Source organism: Pseudopipra pipra, chromosome 14 (genome assembly GCF_036250125.1).
Source record: "Pseudopipra pipra isolate bDixPip1 chromosome 14, bDixPip1.hap1, whole genome shotgun sequence".
Taxonomy (NCBI): domain Eukaryota; kingdom Metazoa; phylum Chordata; class Aves; order Passeriformes; family Pipridae; genus Pseudopipra; species Pseudopipra pipra.
The window spans coordinates 7,612,270-7,640,107 of record NC_087562.1 but is presented as its reverse complement, the minus strand read 5'-3'; the positions used below and the strand labels follow the sequence as shown (position 1 = coordinate 7,640,107).

The window sequence follows — 27,838 nt, the reverse complement described above, 5'->3', positions numbered from 1 at the left end:
AGGCCTCCCATCCTCACATTTCAAACCAAGATTTCTCTCCTTGCTTTCTGGTTGTGCAGTCCCAGCAAGGAAAGGTTAATGGATAAATCAGAAATCCTCAAACCCAAAAAGCAGGACAAACCCCATCCTAGAACAATGGAAATAAACCTGTGCACTATAAACCATTATCTCCCTCTGATTCAGCCAGGGCTAAAACCTCCAATATTGTAAAAAACCTTTGAAGATTTGGCTGCACATCCATTTTGCTGTGTGACACCTCAGCACAGGCTGAGCACTTCAGCCTAAATCTCCATATAAATCCCAAAGTCAGAGAACTAATTAAAAATTCCAACATGGAAAACTGTGATAACAGCTTGAACAATCTTAAGAGAAATTAAAAGAAAGGAAGAAGGCACTTTTCAATTAATCCTCCTCCCAAACCCCTCGTTTCCTGCGGCCCTCCCTCCACACAGTGCCGAGGTCTTAAAAGGAAGATCCAGTTAAATTCTCGTGGCAGCCACTCTGGTTGGAGAAAACACAAGGAAAACATCCATTAGGTACTGAAATGTTGGCTCCAAGAGCAGAGCAACCATTGCAATCAACACCTCAATTCCAACCAAAGGCAACAGCAGAACCAGCTAAAATAAGGAAAACCAAGTTCTCCATAAATATAAGTCTGCTTGATGCAACACATAAATCCTGTGGCTACTGTGACAATTAAATGTGAACAACCTCAATCAATATCTTCGGGGGTGAAGGATAAAGAAGGAATATCCATTTGTATTTTCCCTCCTCAGACACGCTCGTTTGCAAATCTGTTTCTCTTGAACACAATCGTTGGATTTCAACACCAAACCCTCCTAAGGCTCCATAAGGACTCTGGGCTCAGCCTCCTGCTTTTCTGTGTCATTTGTACAGTTAATTTTTCCATATGATACCAGAGCAGAGAGGAAATCTGTTGCCATTTTGACCATGACTCAAATCAAAGCCACGTGCTGCTCCAATTGTTAATCACAACAAGCAGAAAAAGCCTCAAAGTTTTAACACGGCCAATGAGTACATGAGAGTGAAGCTGAAGAACAATCCTCTTCTGATGTAATAATTCAGAATTATTTATTATGTGTGCAATAATTCATTTTAAAAAATCAAAAAAAATCACAAAATAGACGAGGCTGAAGTGACCTCTGCAGATCCTCTAAACAAATGTCCTTCCTCAAACCATGGGCAGTCAAAACCAGTTTCTTTGGGCTGAATCCAGGTGGATTTTGACTGTCTCAAAAAGGTGGTGGCAATCAAAATTCCTCAGAGCCAGAGAAAACAAAGTCAGGTCAGAGGCAGATGAGCTTCAGGCTGCTCTATTCATATACTTTTTTTTAAATAAGGCAAATTAATTGATGCTAAAAACCAGCCCTGAAAATCCAAGTCTCCCAGTTCCTAGGGGAGGATGTCCAGCACAGCAGTGACCACGTGGATTTGAGAGTATTTCAGAAGTGTCCAAGGCCAGGCTGGACAGGGATTGGAGCCACCTGGGCCAGTGGAAAGTGACCCTGCCTATGGCAGGGGGTTGGAATGGGAAGTGCTTTAAGGTCCCTTCCAAACCAAACCATTCTGGGATTCTTTGAATAGAATATGCAAAAAACTACAATTCTATATCCCCACATCCTTCCCAGTGAAACCTGACACAGGTTTTCTTCTGCAACAACCACAGCAGGGTGAAGACCTGCCCAGGAGCACCTGGAAGCTGGACTTTAAAGCTGTAGCAGTGGAAAAGGCAGTTTCTCAAGTAGCTGAATTCCAGAGTGTTCAAGGCTCACCTTAAATTGCCCCCTGAAACAAATGCTCCCATAAAAACTGTCTGGGTTCATATAGAACACTTTCCAAAGCCATATTTGACAGCTCTGTTGTCATAACTGTGAAATACAGACCTCCTTTACTTCAGAGCTGTGAAATATTACTGCGAGCTGGCAGCAGGAATTCTGCTCCCTCCACTGTACAGGGGGGATAATCAGGAACAGATGCCTGGGAATTCTGAGGCTGTAATTCCATTGAGGGGTTTCTGGGATGTCAAACCACAGTTCCTGAGCAGTTCCTGGAGTTACCTGAACACAGAGGTGGAATTACAGCCCTGTCATGCCACCTTTCAAAACATGTGTGAATCTACATTGTCTCTTCCATTTCTTTTCCCAATATCCTCACTGAGCCTCTCAACCTGCTCTCCTGTTCCTCCTCTTTCTCCAGGTGAAACACCACTCCTGCTTGGGTTGGGGTTGCAAATTCACTTTTCAAAGGATCACCTGATTTTGCAAAGTGCTCTGTTTTTATAAAGTGGTTCTGTTTTTTCCACAGTGGGTGAATTCACCTCCCACCTTTCCAGCTTCCCAGAAAATGATGCCAAAGACATTCTGAGGGAGAGCAATATTTTCAAGAAAATTATCAAAAGCCTCTGACTCCATGGGAACATTTTCATACTCTGTTACCAAAGGCAGCTGTTCCTGTTATTGCCTGGACTCTGCTTTTGGCTGCACATCTGGACAGCCCTGCCAAGGACATGCCAAGATGCCTCAGCTGACCTTCAGCATCATCAGGACCAAAGACATGCAGCCACCTCTTTGCTCTTTAGGGGACTTGGGAGATGAGATCCTGCACAGGGAGAGATGCAGGTGCCATAAAAACAATCCTGGGGATTGCTGGACCACAGGCACACCACCAAAAATGCCAAGGTGGCTCTTGCAGAACCACCTCATCTCCCACCTCTCAGACAGCACACGCTGAAATCCCTCAATCCTGGAATGGTTTGTGTTGGAAAGGACCTTGAAGCTCATCCTGTTCCAACCCTCTGCCATGGGCAGGGACACCTTCCACTAGACCAGGTTGTTCAGGAGTTAATTCAGGTGGTCTTTTACCCATGGAACATCTTACTCACAAATTAATTCAGTGGAATTAAGGGGGAAAATGAGTTTTCAGCTTAACCACAATAAAAGAACCCACCAAAATTTATCTTATGGCCTTCTGAAGGCAGGAACTCTCTGAGCCTAGCCTGTGTTTTCCATCTCTACACTGGTGTCTCCAAATCTCCAAAGCAGGAGATTAAATAATACTTTTCAATAATAAATCTCAACACCACTCAAAGGGTGCAGTCTAATGAGCACAGGCCCCTAATATCCACTTATTCTAAAATACTGATTGCTAAGAGACTGAAAATAAAGATCCCATCAACATATAAGGCTTATGGTTATCATTAGGTTGATTAGTTGTTTTAATTTGAGGATTTTGGATGTGATTCTCTGTTCCAGCACATAAAATTTTCCATTGAAAGCAGATTTTGGCTTTCTTTGCATGAGATACAGTGGTTAGTGTTAACATGCAACCAAAAATTTTATGCAGGCAAATAAACTTCCTTCCTTTTCCTTGGGCTCCCTTCCAAACCCCTGGTTTTAATATCTAATGTACAAATGTCCCATAACGCTGCTTTATATTAAAAGCAGGAGCCAGAAATGTCCTCTGAGAACACTTCTTGGGTCAGGATTTTTCAGTTGTTATTATTATTCCTGCCTCCATACCTACATGGAAATATAGAATCACCTACAACATATTTAATTCCTTCAGAGGAAAATCCTTCAAGAACAACCCTTAGCACGTCCCAGTGACTGGTGTGAAAGGTCCAGTCACTGACTCCTCTGAGGAACAACAATTGCAGCAACATCTTCATTTTCTACTCAAAGAACTGAGCGTGGTGAAAATAAAACATATGAGAGCACAAAGCTGCATGAGCTGAAATTTTTAGTTAACACATGTGCAGGAACTGAAAGAGAGCAGGGTTAGATGAGATATTAGGAAAAAAACTGTTTATTGTGAGGGTGGTGAGGCCCTGGCACAGGTTGCCCAGAGCAGCTGTGGCCACCCCATCCATGGAAGTGTCCAAGGTCAGGTTGGATGGGGCTTGGAGCAACCAGTGGAAAGTGTCCCTGCCCATGGCAAGATGATCTTTAAGGTCCTTCCAACCCAAAGCATTCCATGATTTTTTGACTGTATGTTCTCAGCATCTCAGTGAGGCTGAACACTCCCATTAACATTGAGGTATAATGAAAAACAAATGGAATTTATTATCACTGCAAGTTTTCCTTTCAGTTGGGGTTTGATTGGCTTTGGGGGGGGGTGTTGGTTTGTTACCTGAACCACTGTAAGAGGATGATGAAGGTGTTCTTCTGGAAAAGCTTTTCACAGCCAGGCTCTGCCCCCTCTGCTTCCTCCTCCACGCTGTCCTGCACTTGGAGTCGATGCTCTGTTTGATGCGGTACCAGTCGGACTCTGTGATGCCAAACTTGTAAAACAGGTGGCCTGGAATTACAAAGAAAAGAGTCAAAAATCGGCATAAACCTGTATTTCCAGAGAATTCCAAGATGACACACCCAGTCCCACACAAGGTGAACGAAGGATCATTTAAGAACTGCCCACTTTGCCTAAAGGAATACAGTGACCTCAACAAAGACCCCCAAAGCTGTACAGTGGTGTGATTCCAACAAACTTTATTCCCAAAGTTCAGTAATCATACATGCACAGTTCTGTCTGTCCACTGAATTTTATAATCTGCCCTTCCATCCACGGGAGCTGCACTGTTACATCCACACTGTGCAACACTGACAGAGGATCCAGCACTCTGAAGCCAAAACTGGATACAGCTTTATTTCTCACTGATAGTGCCCCACAATAAGTCTGATAAGCAGGAGACCATATAAAACTCCTATTAAACCAAACAAAAATAATAAAATCTTTTAAAGCTCAGCTCAAAATTGATCAGACTCCAATAAAAACAACACAAAAGGAGACCCTTCTGCAACGGTTACTCCTGGAATTAAGTCATTTCAAGAGCCACATGATGCACTTTGTAGCCTTTGGTGTTAAGTTGCCAAAGTGTTCCATAAACACAGCGCTGACTCAGGAGCTGAGCTGAGCGTTGGGAAGCAAAGCTGACCCAGACTGAGCCCTGCTGCCAACTCAAACCAGCTTTATCACCACGTGCAGCCCCTGAACCCGAAGGGAAAGCCCAGCTACACCAGGAACAGAGAGAGTAAAATGATTACAAGAAAGACTTGGTTCAACATCTGCACAAATGGCTTTAAAAGTGGGAAGGAAACATGTTGAGCAGTGTCAGCTGCTTCGAGGTCCTCCTGTATTACTACAGACTGTGGCCATTTCAGTGTGAGTTTCACAGGGGTTTGGATTTTCTTAAAAGCATCAATACTACAACAAATTGATAATGCTCATGGCTGCAGAAAAAAAAAAAAAAAAACCAATTGGAAAATCCAGTCACTGTCTGCCCATATAAGAAGGAAGGAGAGGATGGGGGGGCACTTCTTGCACGGGCAGATAGTGCCAGGACAAGGGACAATGGTTTTAAACTGCCTGAGGGCAGGGTTAGATGGGATATTGGGAAGAAATTCCTTACTCAGAGGGTGGTGAGGCCCTGGCACAGGTTGCCCAGAGAAGCTGTGGCTGCCCCATCCCTGGAGGTGTCCAAGGCCAGGCTGGACAGGGCTTGGAGCAACCTGAGATAGTGGCAGGTGTCCCTGCCCATAGAATGAGATGAGCTTTAAGGTCCCTTTCAACCCAAACCATTTTAGGTTTCTATAATTCTATGAGGTTCAAAACCCCTGAATTCAAGCAGATCTATTTTTAACAGTCTCTAAAACTGTGCTTCTAAACTTCTCAGATTCAGATGTGCAATCCCACAGTTAAACAAGCCAAAGCTGTAACAGGAGCTTTTGCTCAACATAACAATGCTTGAAGTGTCTCTAAAATTCTTATTTTCTTTTTGGTATCAGTTCCTTTCATACCTTGCACAGTAAAATAATCTTTTCCACTTACTGAGCTTTCAATCTTCCTCTCAAATGGGACCCTAATCCTGTGAAGTACTTGCTTAAGCTGTTGTATATAGAATATATAGAACAGGACATGCTCTGTGACTGCAAGACAAATGATTTGAAGCCTGGAGCCACAAAATTCCAGGTTTGCACAAGCTAAAAGCTTCATAGTTTCCTCTGTATTACAAATGAAACCAGAGTCCTCAGAATGTGAAAGCTGCAGTTACTGAGCTTAACACAGCCAAGTAGAGAACTGTACCTTTTATGGCATCATTTCTGAAATATGTTGAATTTTTGATGCTCTGAGTTTTTTTGTAGATCTGTTTAAGAAGCCATTTGAATAAAGGAGAGAATATACAGGGGGGAAAAGACTGGTTCCAAAAGTGCCTCAAAGACCCCATGGTTTCTCATTTTGAAGTGACAGCAAGAACTTTACAACTCTTGTTGTGTCTCCAAAAAGGGGGTGGGAGTAGGAAAGGAGGAAAATGGGCTGAAATTACCATCTGCTGCTGTGCAACAGTTCCCTTTCCATAGGTGTCAGCAAAAGGAAAGCACATTCCATATTGTAAATCCTGAGCCCACGTTTCTCAGCCTGATCTATTACTAATGTGCATTACACAGAGAAATGGGCTCAGAAATGTTTGCAGGGATGTCCAATAAAAATAGTTGTGCTTTAACTCTTCACCCACCCTCAGCTGTCAGGATGTACAAAAGCACTTGTGAGTCCCACATAAAACACGATCATGTGCTCTGTGGTTAGTTTGGGGAAAAAAGTCCATATTTCATCCATAAGTACATTTTAATGACTTTCACGTTGTGCTGCCCTGGTTAGAGAAGTGACTGATCAAGTGTAGTCAGAGGAAACTCTCAGGGAAAAGCTGTCTGGTTTGGAATTTTAACTACTACAGTGTAATCCCTGGGATATTCCAGGATGTCACTTAATTCAAGGAGAAATCAAAAGCAATATCAATTATTTGGGACAAGAGATCATCAGGTGCAGTGAGATGTTCATACTCAGGTCTCCCAGCATGAGGAAGATGATGAGCCAGAGCTGTGACATAAAACATCTCAGAAACTGCTGCCAGGGAAGGCAGGAAAAGACCTTCTTCACATGGAAAGAGAGTAGGTTTGGATTAGATATTAGGAAGAAATCCTTTCCTGGGAGAGTGGGGAGGCCCTGGCACAGGTTGCCCAGAGAAGCTGTGGCTGCCTCATCCCTGGAAGTGTCCAAGGTCAGGTTGGATGGGGCTTGGAGCAACCTGGGATAGTGAAAGGTGTCCCTGCCCATGGCAGGGGGTGGAATGAGATGAGCTTTAAGGTCCCTTCCCACCCAAACCATTCGATGATTCTACCCACTGATCACAAACACTATAATTTAATCAATGTGATAAGGAATGGCCCTAAAGGGTTTACCATTCCCTTCATGGAAAGAACATGGCTCCAGAGAAAAGCCCAGAAACCAGGTAACAAGCTAAACAGGGCAGATTCAGAGAAGATTTTAGACTACAGAGATCTAAACCATCAGGCAGATTTTCCAAGCCAGGCATTCATATTTCTTTCCCTTAATTCCTCAAATTCCCACTTGCTGTTACAGCAATCAAAGGTGTAAAACTGGTCCAGACAACCAGTGCTGTTTGCACTGATTTTTACCCCAACTGCAGACTCAGCCACAGCATGTGCACATACAAATTAGGCATGAAAAGTCAGCCCTTAAGTCCAAAGATAGTTGATAAAAAGGTTCAATAAATTTCAGCAGTAAAATCTGTGAAGTTGGGATCACAATCTAAAACGTTATTCAGGTCTTGAGCAACCACACTTCCTCACAGTCCTCCGGTGACTGAAGGAAAATATAATGTTAATGACAGTGGAGTAGTTTTGAAGCAGATAAAAAGTTCACCATGACATTAGAAATGTGATTTACCTGCAGTGGAGAAGGACATCCTGAAAACATGTGCAAACAATCCTGGAAAAGCAAAGCGTGCTGCCTCTGTTCCCTGTCCATAAACGATCCCAGGCAGGGGAGCTTTCAGCTGCCTCATTCCCTGCATGTCAAACGCCCAAACACTAAAGCAGGATATTGGAAATGAGATGTTTAACTTAGGGAAGCCCGTAGCAGAAAAGGCAGGAATACCTAAGTGGGAAGGGATTTGACTTTTTCGGACCATTTCCTACCCAAAAGCAGCACAAACGCTGGGATTTTAAACAGCAAAGTGTCTCTGAGCCACAAAACACACATAAAAAATACATTCAGCAACATAATTCAGCACTTTGACAAAGAGATGCCCATTAAAGAAGGGGGAAGTGCAGGATTTAGGTGATTTAAGGCTGGCTGACTGTGTTTTTAGGGATCTTTTCATGCAGGGCAATGGATCGTTGCTGGTAACACTCAAAACAAAGGATGTCCTTGTTTTTAAACACTAAAGGGCCAAAGTTCGCTTTTTTTGGGAATCTCACTTCCTAAACAAAGCTTTCTATGAAAACACACCAGAGACTTTCAAATAGTCCAGTAATTTAATAATTTAACCTAATTTTTAAAGCTTAGAGAAAAAACAACAGGCTGTCATATTCATCACTCAAATCCTGAAGTGACGAAGAGAATCTTTTTTAAACTGACAGGAACATGATGGATAATCCGAAAAACAAGGGCTTCAGATCTGCCTGCTCCGAGTCGTGGAGAGGGGCGATTCTTCGGGGCCTTGGCTCACAAAATGCATTTTTCCTCAGCAGGGTCATACATTTGGAGGCCTTTTTATTAAACCAATAGCACATGACAACAGAATCTGCTGCACTAAACACTGGAACGGCCGAGGGAAAAATGAAGCACCTCCGAAGTTCCTTCTTGCGCCTTCAGGCTCCGACTTCTCCAACGGAATCAAGGGCTTGCACTGCCCATCTTGAAATCATTTTAAATGGAGTAATTGTTTACTCCTCTGACAGGATCTCCACAGCTGGAAGTTCTTCCCCCTCTCCAAAAATCGGAATGTTTAGGTTTGGGCACAGGGATGCAGCGTCGCCCTCCTCCAAGGAAAAGTCGCCCGTTCCGGAGGGATGGCAGAGCCCTGGAGGCTCCTCCAAGTCACATCCATCATGTCACCGAATAATCACTTTCCATCCCATTGTTCTCATCCACAGTGGCCAAAAAGAGAGCTGTTAGAAACTTGGAGAGAGGCAGGAGGGGAGGAAAATCCAGCTACCAAGTAATTAGTCTGGTTTGCATCTTATTTCTTCCTATTTCTTTTTATTTCTTAAACAGTTCCTTTGTTTCATTGTTACATTTATCCCTTTCAAATTATCCCTTTCAAATCAACCCTTTCAAATCAACCCTTTCAAATTAACCCTTTCAAATCATCCCTTTCAGCCATAAATCCATAACCACCACGTGTTGAGGTACAAACTGTTCAGGGGGTACTTCCAAACAGCCCCAAATACAACTGAGATCCTCCTATTTTACTACACACACATAAAGAAGGATTTACTAACCTGTGTCAGCAACCAGAATATTTTAAACAGTGAAATATATACTTATGAAATGTTTATAAAAATCTGAACTTTCCAATTGTCAGCTTTTAAAGAAAAGAAATGCTCTCTCATTGTTAAAGGAATGAGATTCTCTGTTTTCCTACTTATGGACAATATGATTAAGAGGATTTCTGCAAATAAATTTCCATAGAAAGCCAATTATTTTATTATACTCTTGAAGTAAATTATAAAAATAAATAAACCTCAAAATTCCACACTATTCCCTTTCTGTTTGGACAACAGGAACTCAACTCCAGACTAGAGATCACTCCAAACCTTGGGCAACTTTGTGACAAAGCACGTAATTGCTCAGTTTACAACTGTTTTACAACAAATATCTAGAAACTTTTTATCTCCAGTAAGAAAACAGCATGTTTGAGCTATATTTCAAGCAAACCAACAATTAAAAACAATGTTTTCTCATCCCAACTCCTAAACCAAATTCCAATTAATTACCTGTCTGGTAGGAATATCTTCTGGGATCAAAGAAATGCAGAAAAGTTCAACTACAATCAGCAACTACTTCTGAAATGCCAATGACACTGTTCAGACAAACTGCTGTTTTACAATTCCACGCCCAGAGAACACTAAAACACTTGGAAGAACAGGCAAGAAAGTTTTCCTCAATATAATAAGTTGTATATTATTACATGATGAATAATAATAAATTACTGTATCATGCTGAGGAAACAATTCTGAAATTAACTTCTTTTAAACTGCCACGAACCAGCAACCGCAGTGTTTGCACGGCCAGGCTGGGTCTGAGGGACAGGTTAAAGTGAAAGTGAAGAGAGGAGAAAACAGTTCTCATCCCAAAGGCAGGAGGTCTCTGTTTCTCTGTAAAACACAGACAGAAGGGTTTGGATTTTCAAAGATTTTGAAATCAAACATTCCATGAGCAAAGGAAAGCCCTTCTCGATGGGTCTCTGGCTCAGGAGTCGCTCTGGCCACGCAAGAAATAACAACCAGCTGCCAATTACCGGAATATCGAACAGCTAATTCAATTGTCTTGGAATGCTTTGGGTTGGAAGGGGTCTCAAAGCCCATCCAGTCCCACCCCTGCCATGGGCAGGGACACCTTCCACTAGCCCAAGTTGCTCCAAGCCCCGTCCAACCTGGCCTTGGACACTTCCAGGGCTGGGGCAGCCACAGCTTCTCTGGGCAATCTGCGCCAGGTCTCACCATCCTGACAGGGAAGAGTTCCTTCCCAATATCCCATCTAAACCTCCTCTCCTTCAGCTAAAAGCCAATTTTACTAAAAGTTACTTTGTCTGATTATTTAATTAATATTTATTCACCATATTTGTCTGAATATTTAATTTTTAACAAATTACAGAACCAGAGGAAACGCGAAAATTAAAATTATTTTAAATGCCCTTCTTCTTCACATTAAAAGAACCCTACCAGAGGTTTCAAAAATAAAAGATTAAAATTAATTAGGATCTAGAATCTCCAAATTCCACCGAGGAATCCTGTTCCAAAGCAGAAAAGCTCCTACACTCAGACACACTTCACACTTCTCTGAAAAAGCAGTCAGGCTGTTTTTACCTGTTTTACAACGAGCAGAACCTGCTCTGTTCTGCCTTATGGAGAGAGCCATAAGCATTCAAATATTGCCATCTAGTGGGGTGTCAAATTCCCACTCTGGCAAGAACGGACGGATTTTTATCCATTCCCGTGTTTGCTCATTCCCAAGTCCCTCCCGGCTCCTGCCAAGTGCTACGAAAGGTCAGGGAGCTGCAGGACCAGAGAAGGGCTGTGGAATGGGACTGAGTGAATTAATTAATCACTGCAGAAATAATTAATCACTGCAGAAATGGAATATTTGTGATGCTCCTGGTGCACCCTTGGGTGGAAGCTCCACAGATCTCTGATGCTGACAGATAATCAACAGCTGCATAAACGGAACTATTATCAGAAATCAATCAACCAACCCCACAAGAAAATAATTCTGAAATCAAAGGGTTTATAATCTGAAAAAAGTCTTCCTGTCATCTATAGCCTTGCTACAGGTCACAAGTTTCATGAGAGCTCCTCCACTACGCTGACACTGGACAAAGGACATTTTCTTATAGTTTTTTTCCCCATTTTTAAAAAATGTCCCACATTTGCTTCTATTTTTTCCCCCATCTTTAAAAAATGTCCAACATTTCTTTCTATTTTTCTGCCCCATTTTTAAAAAAGACGTTACTTGCCTTAAAAACCATCTTACAAAAATCCAAACACCCAGCAAATAAAAGGAGATACCTTGGAAAGAGAAGATCTGTGTTTCATTTCCTCCCCAAATACTCATGGAACATTCGGGTCCCAGGATGAAAGCAGAGCTCTGCACTCCCTACAGCTGGAGCTGGACAGCTGGAAATGGCAGGGGCACAATTCCATATGGGCTGCACAGGCATTTTCATCCCAAATGGCTTTTCCTGAAGATCAGGACCTAACGACTCTGACACTTGTTTGACTTATTCAGCCACTAATGATCTCCTTCCAGATAAAACACCTAATGAGCTCGTGACAACCATTAGTTTCCTCCTGCATTTTTAAAATGCCCTCACAGGATATCAAACTTGGAGCCTTCAGTTAAATTTACCTCTTAGTTTTGCACATTTAAAATGTCAGAACTGTCATTTGTGATCACAGCCAGCTTTTCCTTGCTACTCCTTGCTATAGCCCTGATATTTCTCTGGGAGAAATCCCACAAGGTTGTCTCTGTGCTTTGCAATGGGACACAGCTCAGTGTATGATGTGATCATTGCCAAAGGATCAACTGCCTGCTTGGAATCAGAGCCTGTTGCTCCAAACAAATGGAATCACCTCAATCGAGGCAATAAATAAACGCTTCTGATTTTAGGGAGCTGCTGCCAATAACCACATATAACAAATAAGCACATATAACAATAACCACACGTAACATGGGGGTTGACAGGCACAGTTTTACAGAGAAGTTGATTAAACAGCTGTTTGTGTTTCGTGGAGCAGCACAGTGTGCTGTGAGAGGAGCAGAGCCCATGGAAAAGGGGGGTGTTGTTCCCACCACCCCTTCCCGAGCCGGCCCGTTACACAAGCGCTGCCTCGGGAGCCCATCTGGATGGCAAAGGGGCTGCCAAGAAAAACTCCCTGGTGGATCAACAATGCACATCTCCCCCCTTCCCAAGGAGCTCGTGGCTTTGGGAAGGACCGGCCGGGCAGAAACCCCAACGACATTCTCCTCGCAGGCGGCCGGAGGCACCTCCGCCATCGGCTTTTTAACCCTTGGGAGATGGAGAAAGGAAAGTTCAAAGTCAGGAAAGTCTGCGACTTTCTGGAATTCAGTTCAGGAGGCTCTGTGAGCTCCCCGCTCTCCCTGCAGGCAGCAATGCCTTTTCCAGATGAATATACAGAAGTTTTGTGTGGATCAATCCGTGGTTGGTGGCTGAGCTGCTTTTCCTCTCCAAATGTCAGGGATCAAACACTTTCTTAGACTCTTCATGTCTTCTAAAACCACACCGTAAAAGCTCAATTTGGTCGTTTATAGGCTTTCAATAGTAAATAATTCTTGTTTGGAGCCTGTTGGAAGTTCAGTAGGAGATTTTATTTATGCCAGGACTGAGCCTGAGTGACACTGAGTAACCAGCAGCCTCCTCTCCACGTGGTGACAGTAAAGCACACCCTGCATCCATCTGAATTAGGCCCTAAAGAGACACCACCAGTGCACACTGGAGTAACTACTCTGCAGACAGTCATAACACTGGAGCAGTTCCATATGAGGAGGAATGAGCCCAAAGAAAACAGTGATTAATACAAGGGTGATACAAAGAGTTCTCTGTTCCACTTGTAACTTCAGAGTTCCGATGGATCTGCAGTGCTGATAAAGATGATCCTTGGACATCACACTCAATACATTGATCATAAACAGTCCAATGCCTCTCACAGGGTCTGGGTTCTCACACCAGGATTGTTAATATGTGAATATCTAATGATGTCTGAAATCCACACAAGACTCCCTTGATTGTCCTTAGAAAAAAAACAGCTTTTGTTCAACTGAGTTCCAACAGTTGTAGCAATAACTTTCCCAATGAGCACATCTTCCAGTTGCCCAACTTGCTGGTTTTTTCCTCACTCCTGAAGCAGCATTTAAAGTCACTCAGAAAGCTGCTTTCATGCTTCCAGACTGTTTTTAGCTGCCTCTGCAGGAGTGAAGACCTGCACACTTCAGCACGTACTTGAACTAAGTCTGGCCAAAGCGGGAAAGTATCAAAGGATGGAACAACTGTGGCAAGAGGTGGTCCAAGTGACCTCATGCATTCATTTTCTATTTTCTGCAGAGCCTGCAAACTCAGCAGTGCCTGACAGCACATCACACACCATCAAGTCACACACATCACAGCTGGGACTGACAGCAGCTGCTACATCCAAGAGTGGAAAATGTAATTCCTTGCTTGTATAACACAAGAACAACAAGAGAAGTGGGAGAAGGAGAGAGAAACCACACAATTGATTTTATATCCCAAAAATCGCTGCCTTTCTTTCAGTTTATAAACAGTAACTGGCCAGGGAAGTAATTGAAATAAAGAGAAGTGCCCAGGAAAGAAGGAAACACGAGGCAGCACTAAATTCCAGCTCGTAGGAAGTGCCAGCAGTGATGCCATTTCTGAGAACTGTGGTGCTGAGATAAACTCAATGGGTTCTCCCATTATCTTCCTGCCCAACCTCAAAAGAGGTTATCACTGCCCTCCATGTGGCAGCATTTAATTGATTCACAAAGCAGCAGCTATTTGGAACTGAAGCCAGACTTTTGCAGCTCTGAGAAGACAACATGTGTGAAAGGAGCAGCTCTGCTGCAGCACACAGCCCTTCCCCAGGGTGCTGGACCAACAGGAGTTAAGGATTTTCACAGAGGAGAAAATGCTTTCTGTCACTTCTTTCTTTTTGAAGATGGGCTGAACTCCCTGACTTTGCTTCTCACTCTCCTGAGTATGAGATAGTCAAACTCTCCCTCCTCTGTCCCCAAATTCTGTCCCTAAGAACAGACACCACTTATGGACTTCACAAGGAACCAAACCCAGCTTTTTGGACATTGCCAGCAGGAGGAGGCCCTCTTGGTGAGACTCAGAGCAGAGGTTTTGACCAGCAGACGGCTCAGGAGGACCTTCTTGCCCTCCCCATCTGGCACAGGCACGATGCTGCAGAACTGGGCACGTTCTTCTCTGCTGGTGCTCAACCCTCCCCACTGAAGTGACATCTGTCCCCCCCTCAGCCGTGACCTGGCAGCTGAGGAGAATCGTGCTACAGCACCTGAGCTGAGCACCTGGGCCAGTGGAAGTGTCCCTGTCCATGGCAGGGGGTGGAACCAGATGAGCTTTAAGGTCCCTTCCAACATAACCATTCCAGGACTCCCTGATAACACCACAGGAACAGGCTGAAGTAAATAATTACTTCCCAAGAACTACAGTCCGTGGGATTTATCACTAGGAGAAGAAATGTTGGCAAAAAGGATTTCCAGGGACCACAAGATGAGCTCATCCACCAGATAGAAACCACATAACTCCTGTTCAGGCTACTACAGCTTGGAAGGTTAACTAATATCCTATAGAATGAAGAAAGAGATCAGAGATCTTCAGCAAATCATTAGTTTGAGCACTGCCACTATCCCATAGCCCATTCTCTTCCCCCCAGACCCCCAGATTATCCAGAGGTATGACTGATTCCCAAGTTAGCTGTCATCCCCCATCAAGGGGATGGACTGAAATGACAATTAACAATGTAATTCCAGCAATCTAAATTAGAGAAATCCATCAATTTCTAGTGCTGATGAAAGATTAAATTAGAGATAGGATAAAATGCCAATTTGGATAATTTTCCTGGAGCTCTCCAACAGTCTCCTGATGGAATTCAAGGTCTGGATGCACAACTACAGCTGCTGATATTCCAGAATTGTAGCATCTTGGTGTAATACTGGTAACCTACTGTATGTTGCTATGTATCTAAAAGTCAGTGACTAGAATGATATTCAGAAATGAGACACAAAGAGCCCAAAATTATAAACAGGAAATGAAAGGAAGACAGAGAAAATGCAAAAAAAGTGTACAAAGGTTAGGAAGGAAATAAGGATATAAAAGCAAAAATGGGTATAGTTAATAAGAATACAGTAATAAAAAGGGGTTTTTAATTATAAAGCTAAAAAAAAATAAAAATACCAAATATATTTTGTATTTATAGGGCATATCTTCAGTAACTGAAATGTTTGCTTATAGTACCTGAAGGGAGACTACAAGAAAGATGGAGAGAGACTATTTACAAGGGTGACAGGACAAGTTGGGAATGGCTTCAAACTGCCAGAGGGCAGAGTTAGATGGGATATTGGGGAAGAAACTCTTCCCTGTGAGGGTGGGGAGGCCCTGGCACAGGCTGCCCAGAGAAGCTGTGGCTGCCCCATCCCTGGAAGTGTCCCAGGCCAGACTGGACAGGGCTTGGAGCAACCTGGGCTAGTGGAAGGTGTCCCTGCCCATGGCAGGGAGTGGAAGGACATGAGCTTTAAGGTCCCTTCCAACCCAATTCCATGATTCCATGATAACAATTCTATAAAATAACAACAGCCTGGAGGATCTCATAAAACAAACCCACTGGTGAAAACACCAGAGCCAACAGTTCCTCTGTAAGAACTCACTGCCCTTCCTCCAATATTTAAGTAATAATACTTAAGACAGACAGAAATGGAGTATATTTGTTGTTTATCCTGCCTGGCTATTAAAGATCAACATCTTCATTCCAAAGAAGAAGCTGGAGCAGCAGTGACTGACCACACATTTTACAGGACACCAGTGACCAGCTGCTTAAACTGGCCCAACCTGCCTTATGTTTGGGGCTGTGTGCAATAATATATATATATAAATATCTCATCTAAGTGACATAAATTACCCAGCCAAATATGTTTCCTATTAAGCAAATGTGTGTGGGCTGCTGTTGTGTCAGTTTGTGTGGAGCAGCACCAGTGTTTAATTCCATTTGGCCTCTGTTGAGGACACAACTTCTCTCACAGTGGATTAACATCTCTTACAACTAATCCACCAGGAAAGTGGTCCCATCCTGACTGGAAAAAATATTACACAGAACAGAAACACTGAGCTTTGATCACCAATTTCTTTCTATCCTATATTTTTGATTATGTCTTAAAAAGTGAAAATGTGCCATTTCAAGCAGAATATACATCACTTACAGTTAAAAATCAGACTTTATCATGAGGTATTCTCAGATAACACTTTATTCCTATGGCATTTAGATGACAGGGGTGGATTCTGGATGAGATAAATGCTAACTCATGAAGGAAAATGGGGAAAATTCACTCTACATGGTAATTTTGGGAGCAGATGGGAAAATTCAACACAACAGGACAACTTTCAGCACAGTTTCCTGCCCTCTGCAGCACTGGGGGTTTGGGTGGGGTACTTACGGTTTTGAGTTGGTTTTTCTCAGCAACAATCATGTCCCTGCCATGAGAGTTATTTCAACATAAATAGTTCCCTGACCAAGAGATGCTTTATGGAGCCAGAGGATTTCTGGGGACCCAAAACACAACTGAACTCAAGGCACAGTCTCCCCTTAATGCAGTTAGTGATCAATTAACCAAAACTGACAAATGAGGGAAAAAAACGATTGGTGAGAGTCTGCAAAAACCCCTGCACAGAAATGACATATTAACAACGTTATACACACTAATATATATATATAAACATATACATTACACATATAAAATATATGTGTATATATAATATGCACATGCAAAATATGTAAATATAAAAATATACATTATATATATAACTAATGTTATTTTGTTTTCATTTAATTAGATTATCGTGAAGAAGAAGAACCACTGATAGATTTTCTTTTCTGAACTTCAGAAATCCCCTCTCAATTTTTGCCAATGACATGTAAAATCATTCTTTGTATTACCAAATGTCTTATAAATTTCTGAATTTGGAATCTATTTTTTCCAACTCACTCGTGGAAATCGCTGCAAAATCTCCAAAGAACTAAACCTGTATTTTCTGTTGTGCAAAGAAAATTACAACTGAGGATGTTCTTGTATCAGATTTCACCAGAAAAAGTCTCCATTTTTAGTAGGGCTGAAGTAATGAGCTATTTAATGACATATATTGTGTTTAAGTCATTTTGGTTTCATGCCCAAAAACTCTCTCCTCTACCACAGCCACCCCACAGGCAAATTCATCCCACAAGTGAAAATTTATCCTTCCAAAGATAAACTTTCCTCTCTCTTGTGGTGAACCTTGTGCAGTGGATCAAGAATTTTTAATAAACACACATCTCTTCATTTTCTATACTTTTTGCACATTATACAAAATATCTGCTCTATTAAACACAGATTTGCTTGGTGTTTTTCTTATAGAAAAAAAGGATGGAATATCTTTCCACTGACAAACTGCAAGAAAAATAAAATCCTTTCTATTGGCCTGAGCTCCTCCAGCTGTGACTGGCAAGGGTGAGGCTGATGACATTGGATTTTTCATTTATGTTTAAATTAATGCATTGAAGTCTCACCAGAGCAGAATCAAACCACATTGTTGGGAAATGCACCTGAGGCAGAGCTGCACTCAGATTTTGGTCAGTTTTATGGAACAACAGTTCCCTGATAAAAAGCAGCTGGTGTGTGGAGAGGTGAGGGGGATGTGGGACAGCAGGGCTCTTCCCAGTAACCCTCTGGCAAAGAAGAGGGATGAAATCATGGCACAGATGAACTCACCAGGAGTTCTGCCACCGAACTGAGCACGGGCACAACCTCCCCTGGAAAGCTGGGACTCATCCACAGCCATGAACAGACCACTGAAATCCAATCTCACTTCCACTTAATTACTCCCAGTGATGACAAATTAAGTTGTTCTGTGCAATCATCATTTCTGGACCACTGTTGCTACTCTTAAATTTGCTGCTTCATCAAGTTAACATGAGTTTTCTTCATTTGCTGCCACAGGATTCTTTGTCATGTGGTAGCAAATCTCAAGAACCATTAATATTTTGGTACCCAAACCAGTAAACTCTGGTCAGACCCACATAGGAGGGATTTTTTGCACAGGATATCCACAGTTCCTTGTTTTTTTATGGACTGGTTCCCAAAATAAAGCAACACACTGATCAACGTGAAGAAGAAATAAAGGTGTTTTTCAGACACCTGGATCTCAAACCCTCCAAACCGTGCTCATGACATCAAAGACAGTCATTCAGTGCTCATGATGCACTGCTCCTACATCTGTACCATTCCAGACCTTTTCCAGCTGCAGGAACCACTTCCATAATCCAGTTTCTTCATGGTCAGAATGCCTCACAGAAATGACATAATTCCCAGCTGGAGCACTTGGTCACATGGGCACATTCCTTCCCCTTGCTCACATCTTCAAAAATCTGATTTTCCTACACAACCAATTCCAAACTGACTCGTGTGATTTGTGCTCAAGGATTAAAGTGATGGGAAAAGGGCTGCCTGGGACTTGCTTTAGCACTGGAGAAAGATCCATTTCTTCATGTCTCCAAAAACTACTGTCAACAAAAATCTAAGTTTTAAAAACACACTGGAAAAGCATCATTTACTTTGATGAGATCAATAGACAAAAAGGGTTTGGAGATCAGAACTAAATTATTATATCTCTTAAAAATATGTATTTAACATATCTGCAGAAGAAGCCTGAAGTCTTCTTCAGGTAAGTAATGAGACAAAACTTGGCCTAACACAGCCAACTGAGGGGGTTAGTTTTGGGAAGCAGTTTGCCCAAAATAGCCAGAAAACCACTAGAAACAACAGCAGGTCAACAGGACTGTGTTTCCTCAGCTCAGTAAGCAAAGCACAGCAGTGGCATCATCAAACTCTCCACATTTCCTTCCCTGTAACTATTCCACACATTGTCCCAAGAGAAGCATAAAAACATCCAATTCTTCAAGCACCACTCCAAACAGGCTCTCTCTGGCCATGTTTTTAAGCCTTCACTGGAATTTTAAACTAGCAATTCCATACAAAGCTCTCTGGTATAACAAATTATTCCCACTTCAGGTGACCAACATAAAATGTGACTACAAAGAATCTTTTAACTACAAGATCTATTGGTTTATCAGAATCCAGTTCAAGGATCATCCAGTCCAACTCCTGGCCCTGCACAGGACAGCCCAAAATCCCACCATGTGCTGAGAGTGTTGTCCAAATGCTCCTTGAGCTCTGGCAGCCTTGGGGCCGTGACCACTGCCCTGGGGAGCCTGGTCAGTGCCCCACTACCCTCTGGGGGAAGAACCTTTTCCCAGTATCCTGGATATTCTAATTTCCTGGAACTGAATTGCAGAGAACAGACTTGGCTGACCTCAGTGTATTCACCAAGTCATCCTCTGCTATAAGTCACGCACATCCAGACCCTTCTTCACTTATACAGCCAGTGGCTGTGCCTACCACATTCTGTATAAAACCATGTTTGACTCCTTTTAAATTAACAAAAACTGTGCCTTCAATATAAGTAATATCTGTTCATTACTCCATAATATTTAAAATAATCAAAAGACTCGTGCACACTGGAACAGAAACAAGCCCATCAGCATCGTGTGAGTCCCTGCTACGAATCCACAGATTTTATGATACTGAGATTGCAAATTTCTTCCATCACAATCACAGCAAATATTTGGAAATAACACACAGCAATGGGAAGTCAAAAACTAAGATTCAAGACCATCCTGCTTTGAGCACTTGAAATTTGCATCATTTGCCTAATTTTTTGTTCCATTATGTGAAAAAGGAATGTTTCTACCACATTTGCTGTGCTCACAGATGGCAGTTCTGAAAAAATCCAAATTCAGAATTCAACACCGAGGAATCTGCGGCGAACACGCACAACAAACTGAATGAAACCAGCCCACTGGGATTCCTTCACAAGCAAAACCCACCAAAAGCTGCAACACCAACCCAGGCCCCGCTCTCACAAAACCCAATCTGCGTTTCGGAATTCCCGGCGCGACACTCACAGCGAATCCCGTAAATCATGAGCGGGTCCAGCTGCTTCTTGCCGTGCTTGCCCTGGCCCGAGAGGTTGGAGATGGCCTGGATCTCGCGGTGGAACAGGTAGTCCAGCAGGGTCAGGGCCATCTTCTCGGCCGTGCGGCAGTTGGTGCTGATGTGCAGCATGTCCGCGGGCGTGATGGGGCAGCGCACCCGCATCTCGGGGTTGTTCTCGTCCCCCAGCCACGTCCCGTTGGGATAATCCTCTGCAAACACACATCAGACACGTTCTGGTTGTGCCACCAGTCAGGTTCAACTTACAGCCAACGGTTCTTATTGTGACCTCTCCAAGTTTTCCTCCCAGTCTCCATAAACTTTCAAATTTAAGCATGAAAAGAGGCTCGTGGGATCTGCTACTGATAAAAATTACTCTCAAATTCAGACCAAATTATTGCCATTCACATTCTGGCCTTGCCAGGATCTGGTGCAGTTAGTCCAGATGTCCAACTCACTCTCAGATGCCTTTTAAAGTGTCTCACACCAGAGAAAACACTCCAGTCACAGTGTTCTCAGGCAGCCTTAGTCATCCCCTAAAAATGAAGATTACTGCAATGCCACATTATTCTGAAAGCACAGCTCATTTCAAGCAGTCAACAGCTTTGAACCACATTTCCCCCCCCCCCAAAAGTATCAGATAAAAAGGAGTCTAAGCAGGATAACAAATTTAAGAAATTACAATCAATAGTGAATTTGTTTAATCACTTAAAATGAGTATCTCAAGCAATGACAATCATTTAGATTGTAGCCAGAGATTCCCCCAAAAAATTTCGGTCTTTCTTCAAATTTACCGGCTACATTATTTTCTAAACAACCAGTTGACCAAGGAAAAGGCCCAGCACAAAGATAATTTATCAATCACTAATCATCTGCCAAGTGACTCTTCCTTTCTATTCAAGTGTAAGCTCATTAGGAGCAGAGCTATACCCACCAACACATACATTCTATATATTAAGAAGCTTTTTTATTTCTGTTCCTGCTTGTCAGTTTGGCAGAAAAAAAAAGAAACACTAGGAATTAAATTGATTAAATAAAATTAATTAAATTCAAAGGAATACTATGCTCTCACTTAAAATTAATCTGTGCAGACAATGCCAAAAGTTAGTGGATTCAAGACTAACCAGAAACTAGAACAGAGCCCAGGACCAATTCCTGCTCAAGTGGAGGATGGAACACAGGACTGAGGATGAGACTCATTCCAGACAAAACCAAAAATTCCAGTAGAATTCTTGACAGTGATAATAGAAATGGACAGAAAAACATCCCAGTAGTGTTTCAGTGTTCACTGACAGGGACCATTTGGATTTGATTTCGATGTTTACTCAACTCTGTGCAGTAAAACAAGGCTTCCTGGCTCAGGGGTTACTCAGCCCTTCCATACCAGAGGGTTACAGTAATTTATTGTGAATAAGCCATTCAGTTACATGACTGATCTTGCATTAAGTGACTTTAAAGGAGAGCTTGGTGATATGCACAGTCACAAATTCCTGGGACCCACAACCCCTTGTCACTAAACAGGGTGACAGAGCTCACAGCGACCAGCGCCTCCTTTTCACGTGAGCAGGACCCTGAGCAGCATCTGTATTTCCAAACCCTGGCCTGGGCTAAGCAGCCTGAGCTTTATCAGACTACAAGCCAAAAGCAGTAAATAAAATATAACATAAAAGCAACTCAAACACTAAAAGCTGCTTTTCCAACGTGACCTCTGGGTTGAGTCACAGCACATGTCAGGGGCAGGTTTATTGTGATGAAAAACGACAGGATGGAGCAAACGTTGGATTGTGCAACACTGAGATATCACTGGGACAGCAGATTATCAGCTGTAAGACAATCAAGGAATCCTAAAATGGTTTGGGTTGGAAGGGACATTAAAGATTATCCTGCCATAGGCACGGACACCTTCCACTAGCCCAGGTTGCTCCAAGCCCCATCCAACCTGACCTTGGACACTCCCAGGGATGGGGCAGCCACAGCTTCTCTGGGCAACCTGTGCCAGGGCCTCCCCACCCTCACAGCCAAGAATTTATCCCCAATATCTAATAATTGGTAAGGAAAAATATTTTTTACTGATGTATGCAGCAAGTCATCCCTCAAACTTCTGTCTGTTGAAATCGGACCTTATATGTATATATATATATATATATATATTTCATTTCCGCCTTCCTTTTTACCCTGAGCATGTAACAGGGCACACCGGCTGATTTCTGCTCCCAGAACCAGGTGCCATCCAAAAAAATAAGGTAGTTGGGATGAATTCCAGCTTGTTTTGAATGCCACTGTGTCTGGGCTCACCACAAGTCTGGTTAACATTATCAGGGAAAACAACAGGCTGTTCCTGAAGATAAATTGCCTGGTTTCTAAAAATTTGGGCAGAGCTGGCAAAGCAAAACCATCTCCGGATAAATGTGTATGTTTTTCAAAGACATTCTAGGAAGCCTGAATAAATTATTCTCATCCTATCACAAACTTATTTCCTTACCAGTTGACAGGATTGCTATGGGATATAGGAGCTATTCCTCCTCATGGAACACCTTTTGCCTGCAGACTTGCTTAACAAACCCTGTTAACCTACGTGAACCAAAGATTTTTTTTCAATTTGCAAAATAATCTCTTTTTTCTACTGGCACTGAGTCCAGAACATACTGTTTTTACCACATGCAACTGTTCTTTTATTGCTCACAGGCTGGAAAAAAAGACACTATCTTGTTATTCTGACCTATGACCACAATCCCCCCATTAAATTATCTCTTGTATTTTCCTCCTGCTTGAAAAGTTTCGACAGAAAGGGAATTTATTTTACAATCATCTTGCATTAAGCAGGACTTGCATGACTGGAGTTAACCATGAATCTACTGTCTCACTGCAGGGCACAAAAGCTGAATTATTCTTTATTATATATAAAAATCATGCCTACCAGGCTGCCAACACATCTGGCACTTTGCAGGGAGCAAACACAGGATTGGCACATAAAATCTGGTGAAAAGAGAAAATGCAGTGCCACTTCTGAGCGAGGCAGAAACACTCTGAGCCCTGGTGTGTGGGGGGGAGATGGAATGAATAAAGGAAAAGAGACTGGGAGTTGGATGTAAATTCCCTCTGAACAATTAAGTACATGAACACATTAATAACTCTGCATTATTTGAAGTTCCTACACTCAAACATCCTTTAATGCTTTTGGAATGGTTCTTTATTTGTATTATCAGGTTTGTGTGTGATACCTAGAGAGAATCTGGATGAGTTGAATTATTTAGTACATTCACTGGAATATCCACACACTGACTGAGCTCTGCACAACCACACTCAGCTGCTTCTACTCCTTAAAGACTTCAAAAAAATCAATAACTGGGAGCTGGGAGGAAAAGCACATTCAAAGAACACACTTTTCTTAAAATTTACACACTCACCTGGAACTCAGTTAATCACCTTTCTTATTTTGCCCTAAAGTATTTTTCTTTCCCTAATTAATTAAGAACTTCTTTACATGAGAGTGGCAGAGCACTGAACAGCTGCTCAGGGAGGGTGTGGAGTCTCCCTCTCTAGAGACATTCCAAATCCATCTGGATGTGTTCCTTTGTCACCTGCTCCAGGTGACCCTGCCTTGGCAGGGGTTGGACCAGACAATCTCCAGAGGTCCCTTCCAACCCCAACTATTGTGGGATTCAGTGAATTTTCCTAATGACCTCCCTGCCTTTGGAGTGCTACATGGAAAGCTACTTCCTTGCCTTTTTTCACACCAAATATTGTATCATCACAGAAGTGGCTCCTGATCATTTTTACTTCCAGTGCAAAGCTGTCAGTTCAAGCTGGTTCCCCCTCTGCACTCAGAACCTCATTGCCAGGACACACTAATTTCTAGTTCCCCCTCAGTGGTTTTTTTTTAAGATCAGGAAATTTCCCTTTATCTCCATTCTACTGAAGCCAGAACTAATTCACTTTTCAAGGCTATTTTTGAATCTTTTTTCCTGTACTAAATCCATTCTTTTCTCTCCCAACACCGCTGACCATCCCGGTGCTTGGGCAGGGACGCGCCGAGGCTGCCACGCAAACAAGGATTTCTGTGGGAATAGGAGGAGCCCTTTTGAGGTTTGCAGCAAGAAAACCCCTGTCAAGAGAACACAAACCAGACAGGAGTTGCTGAGGCTTTCAGGCTCCCTCTGGACGTGTTCTCCCACCCAGGGAGATGAGAGACAATCGAGCTGTTCCTCACGTTTTTCCATCAGAATACACTCCCCTGCTTTGACATGTGAGCCTGGAAGCAAAGCCAGGCTCTGCTCTCTCTCTGGGAGCTGTCAGTCATTCCTTTAAAACAAGGGAAAACAAAAGAAGACACCTGCCCACACAAGCACTTGAATTAACATGTTCCACTACTCCAGTATTGTGTTTATTTTACTATCCAGGCTGGGTGCAGAGCTGGCAGTGGTAGCAAACCACTGGTAGGTACAGAAAGGCAGAAAGATGAATTAATCTTTGAAAAATTTTTTTTAAATCCCAGATCCTAACCTACAAAAATAAACTTCCATTTCTAGAGAAATTAAATAGCATTTTGGCTGATGTACAGAAGATTCAACATCATCATGTGGGGGGGTTGAAACGAGATGAGCTTCAAGGTCCCTTCCAACCCAAACCATTCCATGATTCTGTGATCTTTTTAAATAAGCTTCTGTCAATTAGCCCCTGCAAGAGTTCACAGGGGCAGTGATTAATTGCCAGAGACTATAGAGCACTGACTTTATTAATTAGCAATCATTAAATCTATGAAAGGGAGCGACAGCTGGGCTGGAGATTAACCTACAAATCCAGCAATGGGGTTTAAAGCTGTGCTAAAAGAAAGGTTAAAGAGCTCATTTGGATTTTGCCCACTTTTCCTTGTTTCTTGCCTCTTCATTACGTTTAACTTTACACACTGGCCCATGCTAATGCCAAACATAACCGTGACAGGCACCTGGAAGAAACCATCGGTCATTTGTTGGCTCCCAATAATTGAAAAAACATCAGAGCAATTCAGGTTCTATCATTTTCTTTGGCTTTAACAAGACACTGCAGCTCCTGAAATCCCATCAGTGCCTTCACCCCAGCTCTAAAATATTGATTTAGGATACAAATGGTTCCCTTTTGCTCTGATATGGTTCATTCTTCCTGTATCTGGTCATGAGGGGCTTGGCAGGAAAGGGCTGCAAATGCTCATCCAACATGTGAGATCTGATCTTGCCATGAACTGGAAAATCCTGTGGATAAATAAGTCTGGGCCACATACAAAGAGCTGCTTGGATTCACATTTGGAAAGCAAATCCTGAGCACTGTTTAATGCTACTATTGTAAAATGACTCAGATGCCAAGCTGAAGAGACAATATGTGACTAAAGAATTTTCTTTGCAAAAAATATTCATCCTTTAGTTACCACACAATGCAGAGCAGTTTGCCTTCTCAAAAAATACACATTTACATTTCTAACTTGATATTCTCTTCATCAGGAGCTGGAGTGACAGGACAAGGGGGAATGGCTTCCCACTGCCAAAGGGCAAGGTTAGATGGGATAACGGGGACAAATTCTTCCTTGAAAGGGTGGTGAGGCAGTGGAACAGGTTACCCAGAGAAGCTGTTTAGATAAATATATTTGAGACTGTCAGAATGTTTTCTAACAGCTTTGTGGTGGTGCATGGTTTAGTCAACTGAACACCAGCCCTTGGCAGGATTATGGACACATTCCAGCACGGGAGAGCTCACTGCAGTCAGGAAACAACACAGGTACTGAACAGAATGGGTTTAAAACTCCTCTAATTTAAAGCTAGTGTGGATCTAATGTTCTTCCCAGTGTTATTTTTTTCCAATGGAAGGCAAAATCCAAAAGAACACAATGTTAGGATGACAACTGTTGTGAAAAGAGACTGTTCATCAGACCTTACTTAAATTAGTGCTAAGACCAGGTTGGATGGGGCTGGTTGGACCTGGTCTAGTGGAAGGTGTCCCTGCCCATGGCAGGGGCTGGAATGAGATGAGCTTTAAGGTCCCTTCCAACCCAAACCATTCTTTGATTCAATATCTCCAGAGATATGAAGGCCTAAAGAATTGATTCACAAAACTGTCATAGTCTGAAAGCTGATGATTTTTTTCCTTTTGCTGTGACTTTTGCCTTTTACTGCTGAAAAAAACAAGTCTGCACAGCAGCCCTACCATTCTTCATCCCTTGCTTTATTAATAATTTCATTTGTGACACCCTGCAGGAGAGGTCACTCAGCAGCCCTCCTGTGCAAGGGCAAGGAGAGGGAGGTGGGGATCACTGATCTGATTCTCAGAGCATTCATCCATCTCAGGGAGATTTTTAATGGATGAGTGTTCTAAAGGTCTGAAGGAAATCAGATCTGAAGACATTAATGGATTAGGCGTTCCTTCAAAATTTACATGTACAACAATGGCATAAAGAGCCAATGTCACGTTTGTGTGTGCAAATCTGTGCCAAAGCAAGTCAAAAAGGGAATTAGACAATGAATATCCTCCTGATGTTGGCAATTTTGCTCCTGGCATGCCTGTCTTGCAGTGATGGGCCCAGAACTGGACACAGAACTCAAGGTGTGACCTCACCAGTGCCCAGCACAGACGGACAATCACTTCCCTAGTCCTGCTGGCCACACTATGCTTGATATAGAACTATTAACAGACTCCACAGAAAGAACATTTTATATTTTTTTTCACATTGAAATACTAGCACTATCTGCAATCTGAACATTTTTTGAGAGGAACTTCTCAGTCTCAATCTGCTTTTGATTCCCCGTTGACCTAAACAGAAATACCCCATCCTTGGAAGTGTTAAAAGCCAGGCTGGATGGGGCTTGGAGCAACCTGGGATAGTGCAAGATGTCCCTGCCCACTTAAGGGGTTAGAACAAGAGGATCTTTAAGGTCCCTTTCAACCCAAACCATTCCATGATTCTATAAAACACCTTCAAAGCAACTCTGTTTCACAACATACAAACAGAACCTAGAAGCTCTTTACAACACACGTGTGTTGGTTGAATACCTATAAAACTTGAAGCATCCTGAGCTCAGGTGTCTTAGAACATATTTTCAGCAAGCAAATGATTCAAATACATCCACCCTTATCTGATCTCACTGCGCTTCCTAAAAATTCCAAGGAAGACCCACGATATGATCTTGGAAGTTGCCAGTTGATTCTCAGTTCATTGCACCACCACATTTACTTTGCTCAGCGGCCTCACAGCCAAGGTACCTTCGGAGTTGAGGGTGATGAGGGTGACGTTGTTCCCGATGCTCTGGCTCCCCATCTGGCCGCTGTTGGACACGGAGTCGCTGGCCTCGGAGCCGCTCTCGCCGTCCTCGTTGTGACTGTCGTCGTGCCCCGGCACCTTCACCACGATGGTGTTCTGCCGACGGCCCGGAACGGCACTGTGGGGAAGGAGGGGATGGAACTTTGGGAAAACATAACCTTCATTGGGAATAGCATAGAA

General features: G+C 42.7%; 1 protein-coding gene across 3 annotated transcripts in view; it reads right to left on the bottom strand.

Annotated features, from left to right (window-relative positions):
• The window catches only part of BANP (BTG3 associated nuclear protein), a 115,406-nt gene that overhangs the window by 60,319 nt on the left and 27,249 nt on the right, over nucleotides 1-27,838 (bottom strand). For all 3 annotated transcript variants that reach the window (XM_064671013.1, XM_064671015.1, XM_064671014.1), the window contains 3 exons: nucleotides 27,601-27,776; nucleotides 20,346-20,585; nucleotides 4,150-4,317 (listed from right to left, as the gene is read on the bottom strand). In XM_064671013.1, the coding sequence (XP_064527083.1) occupies nucleotides 4,150-4,317; nucleotides 20,346-20,585; nucleotides 27,601-27,776 (584 nt within the window). The remainder of the gene's footprint in view (nucleotides 1-4,149; nucleotides 4,318-20,345; nucleotides 20,586-27,600; nucleotides 27,777-27,838) is intronic.